This window comes from Merops nubicus, unplaced genomic scaffold (genome assembly GCF_000691845.1).
Source record: "Merops nubicus isolate BGI_N331 unplaced genomic scaffold, ASM69184v1 scaffold16415, whole genome shotgun sequence".
Taxonomy (NCBI): Eukaryota; Metazoa; Chordata; class Aves; order Coraciiformes; family Meropidae; genus Merops; species Merops nubicus.
In genome coordinates this window covers 1-10,359 of record NW_008611742.1, presented here as the reverse complement: position 1 = coordinate 10,359, position 10,359 = coordinate 1, and the positions used below count along the sequence as shown (strand labels likewise).

The 10,359-nt window shown below is 42.7% G+C and overlaps 1 protein-coding gene across 1 annotated transcript; it reads right to left on the bottom strand.

The window, feature by feature from the left end:
• Window positions 1–2,330: 2,330 nt before the first annotated feature.
• HEXDC (hexosaminidase (glycosyl hydrolase family 20, catalytic domain) containing) lies at window positions 2,331–9,578 on the bottom strand (the record flags this gene model as incomplete). The annotated part of the gene is made up of 9 exons (XM_008941308.1): window positions 2,331–2,531; window positions 3,297–3,386; window positions 3,909–4,010; window positions 4,088–4,166; window positions 4,961–5,043; window positions 5,690–5,885; window positions 6,655–6,726; window positions 8,090–8,273; window positions 9,414–9,578. Coding segments are annotated over 9 exons (1,155 nt in total), but the record flags the coding sequence as incomplete, so codon positions are not given.
• Between the last annotated feature and the right edge of the window lie 781 nt (window positions 9,579–10,359).

Below are 10,359 nucleotides of genomic sequence, written 5' to 3'. Positions count from 1 at the left end.
GAAATTAGATATTCCTAGGAGAGTATTAAGTGTGTATTTGTTAAGGGTATCTCAGGCTGTCTAGTAACTTAACCTGAGACTAGACAGCTGTAGTTTGACTTGCAAATAATTTGAAAAGCTGTGTAACAGACCTTAGGCTGGATCTGTGCCTTGCCCCATAAAGCCACCAGTGTCTATCCTGCCCCTTAATGTAACTGCATGGCAAGTCCCTGGGGCAGATGCTTCAGCTCAGGTAGCACATCTGAAATGCCTTCCACGTGTGGTTGGATGGGATCCCGGCTGAAGCTGTCATACTGAACAGAAACAAGGCTGCATGTTGTATAAAGGGAGAAAGCTGCAGTATCTGAGCTGTAATCTAAAATTCTGGTATTTCCCAAAATGAGATATTCCAGTAACAGATAAATTGTACAAGTTTCAAAGAAAATGGAAGTATTTATACTGTGTAGCTGGGATGTGACTTGTGTGCTGTATTTATGATGTTACACAGATGCCAGAGCCAAGCTGGTGTGTGCAGTAAGTAGAGTGCTAGTTCTGACACTGCAGTAGATTGTTCAGAGGCCAAGTTACTTCTGGAAAACTTGTAGAAATTGCTTTTCTACTTTAAAATGCAAGTAGAATTTCATTGGGGTCTTGTATATTGTCTTTTTTTAAAAAAATGTGTCCATTGATAAAGCCAACTTTTAACTTGTTTTGTGTCACTGTAGTCTTTTTTTATTGTTTTTCATTAAAATGGATTAAAATATTAATGGCTGTCTAAATTACCACTTGGCATAGAGTTATTGAAGGAGTTAAGGGCAAGGAGGACAGAGGAGAGGAAGCCCACATACCTCACTCCTTACTGACCCTGCTGTTGTTTTTACAGCAGTCCAGCTTTCTACTTCATGTAAGCTGATAGATCCAGCTCTCCTTGGTGAATATATTTGCATTTTTGCCCCTTTCAACCAAACCAACATGCCACATGAAAAAAAGCAGGTTTCCACAAACACTTTGAGTATCAAAGGTTTTATTCAAGTAAAATAAATTAAGTTCTTGTTTAGTTCAAGGTATGTAACTTTTGTATTAAGGTATACATAGCAATTGATATTTTTAGGTAAAAATCTGCATGTGGACCTAACTGTAGCTCTTATTAAATAAGTTAAGGATTTGTCTTATGCTGTACTACTTGTATTATTTTCCATCTACAGCTGTACTCCTTATAACTCCAAGAAAGCTTGAATACCTCTGATTCCAAAACAAGACTTTGAAGAAAGCAATAAATGAAGCAGAAAAGTAAAGAATATTCTGAATATTCATGGTAGTGTACTGAACTACCAGACTTCCAAATTATTTTCCCTTGGTGGCGATTACCTTAATGCTCCAGTTAAGTCCACAAAGTATATTGCTACAGATTATTAAAAGTTCAATATTGGAGCTGAATAGAACTTGGCATTTCTGCCTCATATTCAGTAGACATGAATCAGGCTTCAAATTTGGATGAACCTGCTGTCTCAGTCAGGTTCTACATAGCGAATTAGGTGCCTTCAAGTGACTGGGATGGTGCTTTTCTGTAGGTCTGACATTGTTTAGCTTAGATGATGATAATGATAGTAGAGTCACGAAGCCCAATGTTAAGGCAGTTTTCTCTCAAAGCCCCAGTGTTGCCTTCACTCCTGTACTGTGGTGGTACCTGGCCCTTGTTCATGTGTCTGCAGTAACCTTGTGAGCATCTACACAACAAAAAGCATAATTTTCTGATCTCAGGCTAATCAAAGCTGGATTTAAAACTTGTTTTATGTATCTCAAAAACTGAAAGAGTCCAAAATCTGGAACAAATAAACTGCTATATGCTGTGGGAGAGTAGGACCCATCTCTGAACAGAGCTGAAAGATGAAGCTCTGTTCATCAGTAACAAAACTTAAGGACCTAAAACATATTTCAAGTATCCTAAATCTCTTTTTATGGAAATGGCAGAATGAAGGCATGTTGTCTGCTGACTAGAGTAGAACTTCTACAACCTTTCCAGATCCTTGTTAGGTAAGAAAGTCTTACTACTACAAATACTGAATTTGGAGGAAATGGAGGGGGTTTTCCTGCCCTGTAATGTGGCTGAGTTCTGACTCACTCCTGCATTCTGCTATGCAAGGGGAGCGAATCTGACTTACAGGGCAGGTGATTTAAGGCTCAGCAGTGTGTTAAGACAGGAAAATTAAAATAAGAGTTGAAGTCTATTTCACTAATAAATTCCTTTATGCCTTCAGGTTACTTTTCTTTAATTGCAGTTCTTGCTTCAACTCTCAAGATGACAAACTCCAGCTCTATGACTAGTTGCTGATTTCCACCAGCCATGTTGTCCATGGAATAACAAAGGCTAATTGAAATGCTCCTCATTTTGTGCTTTTATTGCTTCATCTAAATCATCCACCACTTGCTGCAGCTTCTGTAGGCTGGGGTGGACATTCTCCTCCATCCACTCCTCCACAGTACACTCATGGAAAACTTGCTCCATAGCTGCTTGGAGCTCTTGCACCACAGCATTCCACTTGGAGAGAAGACTAAACAGAAATGATAAAGAAGAAAAAATCACGTTTGCAGGTGGGCTCTGCCTCCATGGAGGGTTTGCTTACTGGGCTTTTTACAGCCCTTAAATGTCTTTACAGGAAAAGAAGCATCTATTACAAGAGCTCGAAGGACTTGACTTTGTGCAGATGGCAAAAGGTTGATGCTGTTTAAGTACCATTAATCTTGGCACTTTTCTTATGCAGTGACTTTTAAAGTACTGAAATGTGAGCCCAAAGAAACACCATACAGTTTTGAAATGTAACTGAAACCCACTGTGAGACCTGTTGGGAATATAATAATTGTGTTTTCTCTTAGGAAGAGTGGATGCAGATGGATATTCACCTTCCTAGGACAAAACATGTAGAAGTTAGCCATTTAGCAAGAATGGCCATAATGTCTAGAAGTTCTGAAAAGCACATCCTGTGACAGGGAGCAGGGAAAGCCCTGCCTGGAACTCAGCCTGTGGTGAGCTCCTACAAAGGCCAAAAACTGCCATGATATGGAGCAGGTCTGTGTGGGAGTAGCTCCATGTCCAAGAGAGGTTTTCAGAGACCAGTTTTGTACTTGTCTTCGAGAATTTGCTCAACAGAAGACAAAGATAAACATGTTCTTCTGTTTAAAACTGTATTATGACTACTTCATGTTGTTTAATTTCCACTGGTGCTTCTGAAATAACATAGAAAGTGGCAAGGACTCAAAACTACACATACTTGAGTGCCCCAAATATGATAGACTTCATGCAAAATCAGTGGTGTTACCTTACTGCATCTGGCTGAAAGTGGTGCATTAGTATAGGATGAATAATCTTCCTTTTCCTGTGGTAAGGGCTGAACCAGCCTGTGACATACCTGAAAATGGATGTTAGTATGAGCAGTTTTTGAAACAGCAGTGATGTGTATTTGTAGGGTGACAGGGAGGTGACAGGGCTGTAGCTGAACTTCTGCTGCAAACAGAGATAACACTGGAGGGGTAAGCAAACTTGAGTATCTCTGGAGCTAGCTTGTAAAAAAAATTGTTTGTGGCAGATGAGAATAACTGATCATCTGCTGCAATTTAAGTTTCATTTCAAGCTCCTTATTTTTGTAACCTCACCATTAAAAAAATTTCATTTTAACTTTAACAGTAAGATTTAATTCAGGATGGAACTAGATTCCTGAAATAAGGCAGCACATAGTATTTAGGAGTTCTGCTGAAATACTTTTAAATTTGCACCTAAATGCTATGTTTTGCTGAGGGGTCAATATATAGGGGTGTGATGCCTGAAATGCAGAGGTTTTTATGTTTAAGTCTGTGTTGGCATTATGCCTCATTTTGAGATGATACAGCTCCAACACTCCTGCAGTCAGCCAGAGAATCAACATAAACCTTACCTGTTCCTTTCAAGAAGATCATCCACTGATGATTTGAGGTAGAAACTAACTTGGGTCACAAGAGTGAGGATATTGCTCCCAGGAAAGGTCCCCTGACTTGTGCTGTCCAAAAAGGATCTGTTAGTTTCAGAACTCACCGCAGAGTGAGAAGCAGCTGAATCCTACTGCTGGAATTTTACCTCATGAAGGTATTGGTTTCCAGGTTGGACATTCCCAGGAGCTTTTCCACATTTTCTTTAATCTTTTCAGAATAGCCACCTGGCAGAAGAGAGTGGAAATAAGTAAAAGGAGCCTAAATAACCAAACACCCATAAAAGATGGCTTTTCTCAAGTGCTTAGTAGAGCTCCTTGGATGAAGATTTTTTTTTTTAAAGGTAAAATGAAAATAGAACAAAGAAAAAAAAAAAACTGGGGGTGGGAGGAGCACGTTGGCTTTCACACAATTGTCTTGTACAAGGTAAAGCACTTACTAGCTATCAGCTTTCCTTTCAGGGTCCTGAGTATTTTAAGTGCCATAGTTAAAAACAAGAAGGCTGTGGGAGTTTTATTTTGAAAATAGGAAATGCAGAAAGACAAAAATACAAATTCTGTTGGCAAATGACTGTAAAGAAACCAGAAATTATAGGGATTATTCTACCAGACAGGGTACTTCCTAGGTTTAAGGAAACGGATTAGTTAAAAGAACTTTTACAGGTAAACAAGATCTAAATCTAAACGTCTCTCTTGCATACCAGCAGTTTTTCAAATCAGCTTCAAAAGCAGCTTCTTAAATTACTTTTTATCATAAGCATGAGGAAGTTTGTGGCCATTTGCAGGTTAGAATATAATAAATTAGTATTCCATGGCTATTTTTAAAACCCTGGGCCCAGAGAGCAAGACTTCTCTGCTCCTGTATCACCAACAATGCAATCTGTATCATTTACTGTTCACAATTCAGGCCACAATCAGATAGTTGAACCACCTCAGAGTAATAAGACTGTGCCAGCCTTAGGGCAAGGTCCCTTCACTCTTGTGAAGGCGTTAGCTGAGAGAGAATAGAGCTGTCATTGTACCATTTGTTACTGCCTGCAGACACACAGCCAAGGATGGAATTGCCACAGGAAGAAGCTCACACAGAACAGAGAAGTGATCGTACCTAAGTAAGAAAACAGTCATTAATGAGGGATTTTATTGTTAGAACATGCTAAACAAGTCAGAAGTTTTAATATTTTGATCACTAGAATTCAAAGAGCTTTAGAAACATCAGTTTCAGCTTCAGAGAAGTGACCTATCTCTGAGACATTCTTATTTTATTAATAAGAACAGACAGAAAGCAAAATTTTCAAGCCAAATTAGGGTCAGAAACAGAAAATAATCTCTCTGGTGTTCCCTTAGACTTCCTGAGTGCTGCATAAAAACTTTTTACCCCATCACATCAACAAGTTCTCTCTCATGCAACTTCACTGGAGTCCTTATTAGGCGTTCAGATGCACACCATGCATTAACTGTGCTTATCTATAAGCAGTTCAAGGGGGCACAAAGCACATTCAGGCCTTCAACCTGCTGTTGTTGGTGTCTGCCAAAACAATCACTCCTGCTGATTAATGCTCTACCAGTTGAGTGACGCTCTGAAATCCACACTCTGGAGTCCGTAGGCAAGGCCCAGCAGGAACCAACAGGAAGGACTGTGGGGTTGCAAAGTTCTCTGCTATATCCCCAGCCCCCTTTACCTCTTAGGGAGTTTTTGGGTGGAAGTTTGCTTCTGTGTGCTCCTCAGAGCAATTGAAAAGGATGTTCCTTACCTTTGCCAGCCAGTCAGCGCGATACCTTCGAGGACGTCGGCGGGGCTGCTGCTTGCCACTTCCAGCCACTGGAGATGGTTTTGTAAGTGGTGTCCAATGAGTGTCAGAGACTGATTCACTCCTGTAGCTCCTTTAAAAGCACTAGCAAACCACACCTTGGAGAAGCCACATCTGCGGTACTTCTCCACGAGCTGCACTGCAATAAGACACAAAAAGACAGCTACAGGACAAGTTTTTCTCCATTTTCAGCCTTTGCTAATGCTCCTATCAAAAGGAACACAGGTCCAGTTAGAGCAGGCTGCTGAGCCTTGTTCAGTTTTGAGTATCAGCAAGGACGAGAGATTTGACAACCTCTTGGATCACCCTGCTTTGGTGACTACCCTCCTGTTGTCACGTGCCCAGTTACTACAGAGTGCTCCCTCGAGTTGCTGAACTGCATCAATGCTAAGAACCATGGGCATGGAACAAGCATGCTCAACATCTGACAACTGACTATTCCTTCAACAAGGAAATATTTATATGCATGCTAGGTGCCCAAGTGGAGTCTTTAGAAGTTTTTCTCTTGAATTCTATAGATGTATGAAGTCTTGAAGCTTCTTTTGCAGAGCTGTTCAATACAGAGCTATCTGCTCCCACCGGTTTAACTGGTTAAAGTTAATGATGTGGTTAAAGTTAATGGGCTTGTGAAAAACTGCTCAATCTCCCTTCAGTGATTCCATAGCCCTTGATAAGAAATAAGCAGCAGACAATGCAAGTCATTCATAGGAGAAACAAACAGAAAAAGGAAATAAGTAATAGCCCTCGTTTGATCTCATATAATGGGTGCTGTGTTTATGCTACTAAAGCAATTAATAACAGTTTAACAGAAACAGAGTTTTCTGGTGTTCAGTTAAGGTATGTTTCAATCATACTATTTTGACCAGAGCTTTTTCTTCTCCTGTGCAGCTCAGCAGAGAAGTACAAACCTTTGCCCTCCACATCAAGGTCTGCTGCGTAGTCCCAGATCATTGGCTGCACAAGCTGTGGGAGCCCAGACTCTGAAAGGAACAGAATTGTTTTAAGTAATGGAAAATAGCCAGTTCAAAGTAAGAACTCAGTATGTGGTGTTGGTGCAGCAGCAGGTGACCAGAACTAACTATGGCTTGTCACTAGAATTCTTCAGTCACAGCTGAAATGCCCCTGGGTATAAGCAGCCCAGCCAGGACTGTAAACACCCAGATTCACATGCCAGGGGACACCACGTCCATAGACATCTTGAAGCCACTGATAGGGATCAGTGGTGACAATTCATTGGAGATCCTGTTCATCCCAAACCCATCTCATTCCTAGTCCCCTGAATCTATCTCTATACCTGCCAGGTTGAACTGGCAGACCTGCAAACTGCGCACCCAAGATTTCAGCTCAATTCAAAGGAGACATTCATCTTTCAAGCCACAGAGTGTCCAAGCTGTACTTGCACATAACTTAGCTTTTCAAAATGCCTTTAAAGTACAAATAAAGACACAGGTTTAGCTTCAACAGCCTTCATAATCAACCCTGACTAGTTTGAGGAACTGACCCTTAGAGAAACTGCAGTAGAGAAATTCAGTGTTTTAATACTATTTTAACTTGTTTATTCTGTTATTGCCTGTGGCAGTAGAGTGCACTTTGCTAGATGCTGTGCTGCTCTTGAGGAAACTGCATGGGTCCCATCTGCAATTTTTGGACAATTTCATGACTAGGTCAGTCACTGCTGGAGGAGCTACACAGCTCTTCATGGTACTGTCTAAGTCTACTTAGAGCAGACAGGTGAGGTGGCTCTGAAAATGCTGGAACTCCATCTATGCCAGGAATACTCAAATTTTAGCAGTGCTTTCATATTTTTCAAGCAGCAAGACTCATGACACCAGGGTCTTAAAGCTACCACATAATTCAGTGTCAGAGCTCTCCTGGTGTGCACTATGGTCACATACACTGTCAACGATGCTCACAAGGTCGCAGCTTCTCCCTCAGCCTGCAGCACTGCAACCAGATGCTGCACAGAGCAACAATTAACATTAGAAGGTGGTGAAAGGTGTAGAAATTTACACTGAGACTATAGATGCTAATACTTTGGGGGTTTTTAATGCATAGAGAAAGTAGCATTGATGGCAACTACTGCATGAGGACTGTTCTCTTTGTCACTGTATTACCAGCTGGAAAATAGAAGTGGATGAGCTGAGACTTGCCCACAGTCATACAGAAAGTCTGTGACAGAGCCCAGACGAAGCGTCTCTGCTCTCTAGACTAACAGATCAAATCTCAGCTGTTCTCAGATTTCTTGTTTCCATTATTTTCATGTGCCAACGGATGTGTTTTAACCGGCTGTGGAAACTTCTCCATATGCTACAAAGGCTGAGCCAGCCCTGGGTGGTCACAGACCTGCCAGCGTCCGCTCGCCCATGGCCCTGAGCATGTCATCCCACACGAGGGGCGTCACCGCCGGGTACGAGGAGGCCACGCAGCTTGCCACGGCTTTGATGTGGGACAAGCACAGCTTCTCCGGGGTGTTGTCTGGCTGCTGCAGCCACTGCCTGGACTCCTCTCCTTCGCCCAGGTAGTAGACCTGAAACAGCAAATAACCCTGTCTCCTTTCACAGGCATAGGGGGAGCAAGTTGGACACTGTCATGAAACCACACGATATTCAAAACCTGCTGCAAGGAGATGACACACGGAGTGGGCGTGTTTAAAAGCACCTCTCCGTGTTGAAGACATCACAAGAGTTTCCCTCGGTCTGCAGGAGACTGTGGCCCTGACTAAATGCATCCCGTAAAGGAATTTTCCTACAGAAACTAAGATATCTAAAGAATAACTAAAACATGCTGTATTTGTCTCTGAAGGTTTGCCCTTGGAAGTAGCCCTCTCCAGTTCTACTCAGGTCAAATCTAGCAACCCACAAGGCACTGAATCACCTAAAATGAGGTTCCCATCTTGGGGAAGGAGAATATTTGTACAAGACACTAGAAGTGATGTGGGGGCATGTCCAAGAGTGGCCCCAGCATACTTGGTTCTATGCAGAGAGTGGATTAGGGCCAGCTGAGCTGGATATGCATTTAAATTCTGTTGTTTCAAAGCAAGTTTTATCTAAAGCACGTTTATTCTACATAAATAGTATTTTGCTTTATAAAAGCTTGCAGGTCCCTGCCCAACCTCGCCATTTGTTCCTAAACAACATGACACAAAAGGCTAAACTAGTATCAGTGATCCCAGTAAAGGTGATCACACTGAATTTCAGGGATCTGTGTGCCATAAGGAAAGCTTTAACAAACCCTGAAAAAGGAGAAAACTGAAGGTCCCACTCCTCAAGGAGACAAACTACCAAAAGCAAAAATAAATACTTCCCAACAAAAAAGGGCTTATTTTGACTAAGTTGGCCAGAACAATGAGCCAACATCTTGCATCTAAACTCACATGACTCTTAACGAATGCCACCAACTGATATCATCACTTTAGGTACTCATTTGACCTGAAATTAAATGCCGAGTTAGTGTTGAGAAACTGCTTTCAGTACTTCTGATGTTACACTCAGATCAGTAGAAATGACATCCTGTGCTACTGAATAATTTATTGTCAAAACAACTTTTCTATAATGGCTGAGTTTTCTGTCCCCTAAATCCTACCCAAGCCCTGTGGCCTGAAAAAGCTTTGGCTCTTACCATTATTCCTCATAAGAAAAAAAAATTCCTAGCTCAAGAGAAGTCCCACCTCATCACATCCGATGTGAAACCATTTCAAGTCTTCATGCAGTGCCATGACCTGGTCAACCATGGCTTTGACCAGCGCCCGTGACTCCTCCTTGTGTGGGTTAATGGCATTGGGAAACACCTTCACTTCCCGGAGATGAGCGAACTCCTTGTGCTTCAGCACGAACTGCAAGAGAAAGGAGAGCTTGGGGAACAACCACAAATGAAGGGGACAGTGACATGCTCCTGTGTAACCAGGGCTCTGCTAACAGGTAGAATCATAGAATCATTAAGGTTAGAAAAAACCTTCCAGATCACCAAGTCCAACCATCAACCCACTATCACGACCACCAAACCATGTCCTGAATTGCCACGTCCACGCATTTTTTGAACCCCTCCATGGATGATGACTCCATGACCATCCTGGTCAGGCTGGTCCAATGCCTCACCGCTCCTGCAGGGAAGAAATTCTTCCCAAAATCCAACCTAAACCTCCCCTGGTACAACTTGAGCCCATCTCCTCTCATTCTATTGCCAGTTACTTGGGAGATGAGACCAATCCCCACCTCACTCCAGCATCCTTTCAGGGACTTGCAGAGAGCAAGAAGGTCTCCCCTCAGCCTCCTCTTCTCCAGACTGAACAACCCCAGTTCCCTCAGCCACTCCTCATATAAGCCACATTCCCCAGACCCCTCACCAGCTTTGTTGCCCTTCTCTGGACCCACTCCAGCCCCTCAATGTCCTCCTTATACTGTGGTGCCCCAAACTGAGCCCAGTACTCAATCTGTGGCCTCCCCAGTGCCGAGCCCAGGGGCACGATCACTTCCCTGCTCCTGCTGGACACACTAGTTTCGATCCAGGCCAGGATGCTGGTGGATGCCTTGGCCAGCTGAGCAAAGAAGTTGTCCTGCTGAGCCGGGGTCCGGCTGTGTGTGAGCGCCGGGGTGGGTACAGGCAGGGGGGAGGCG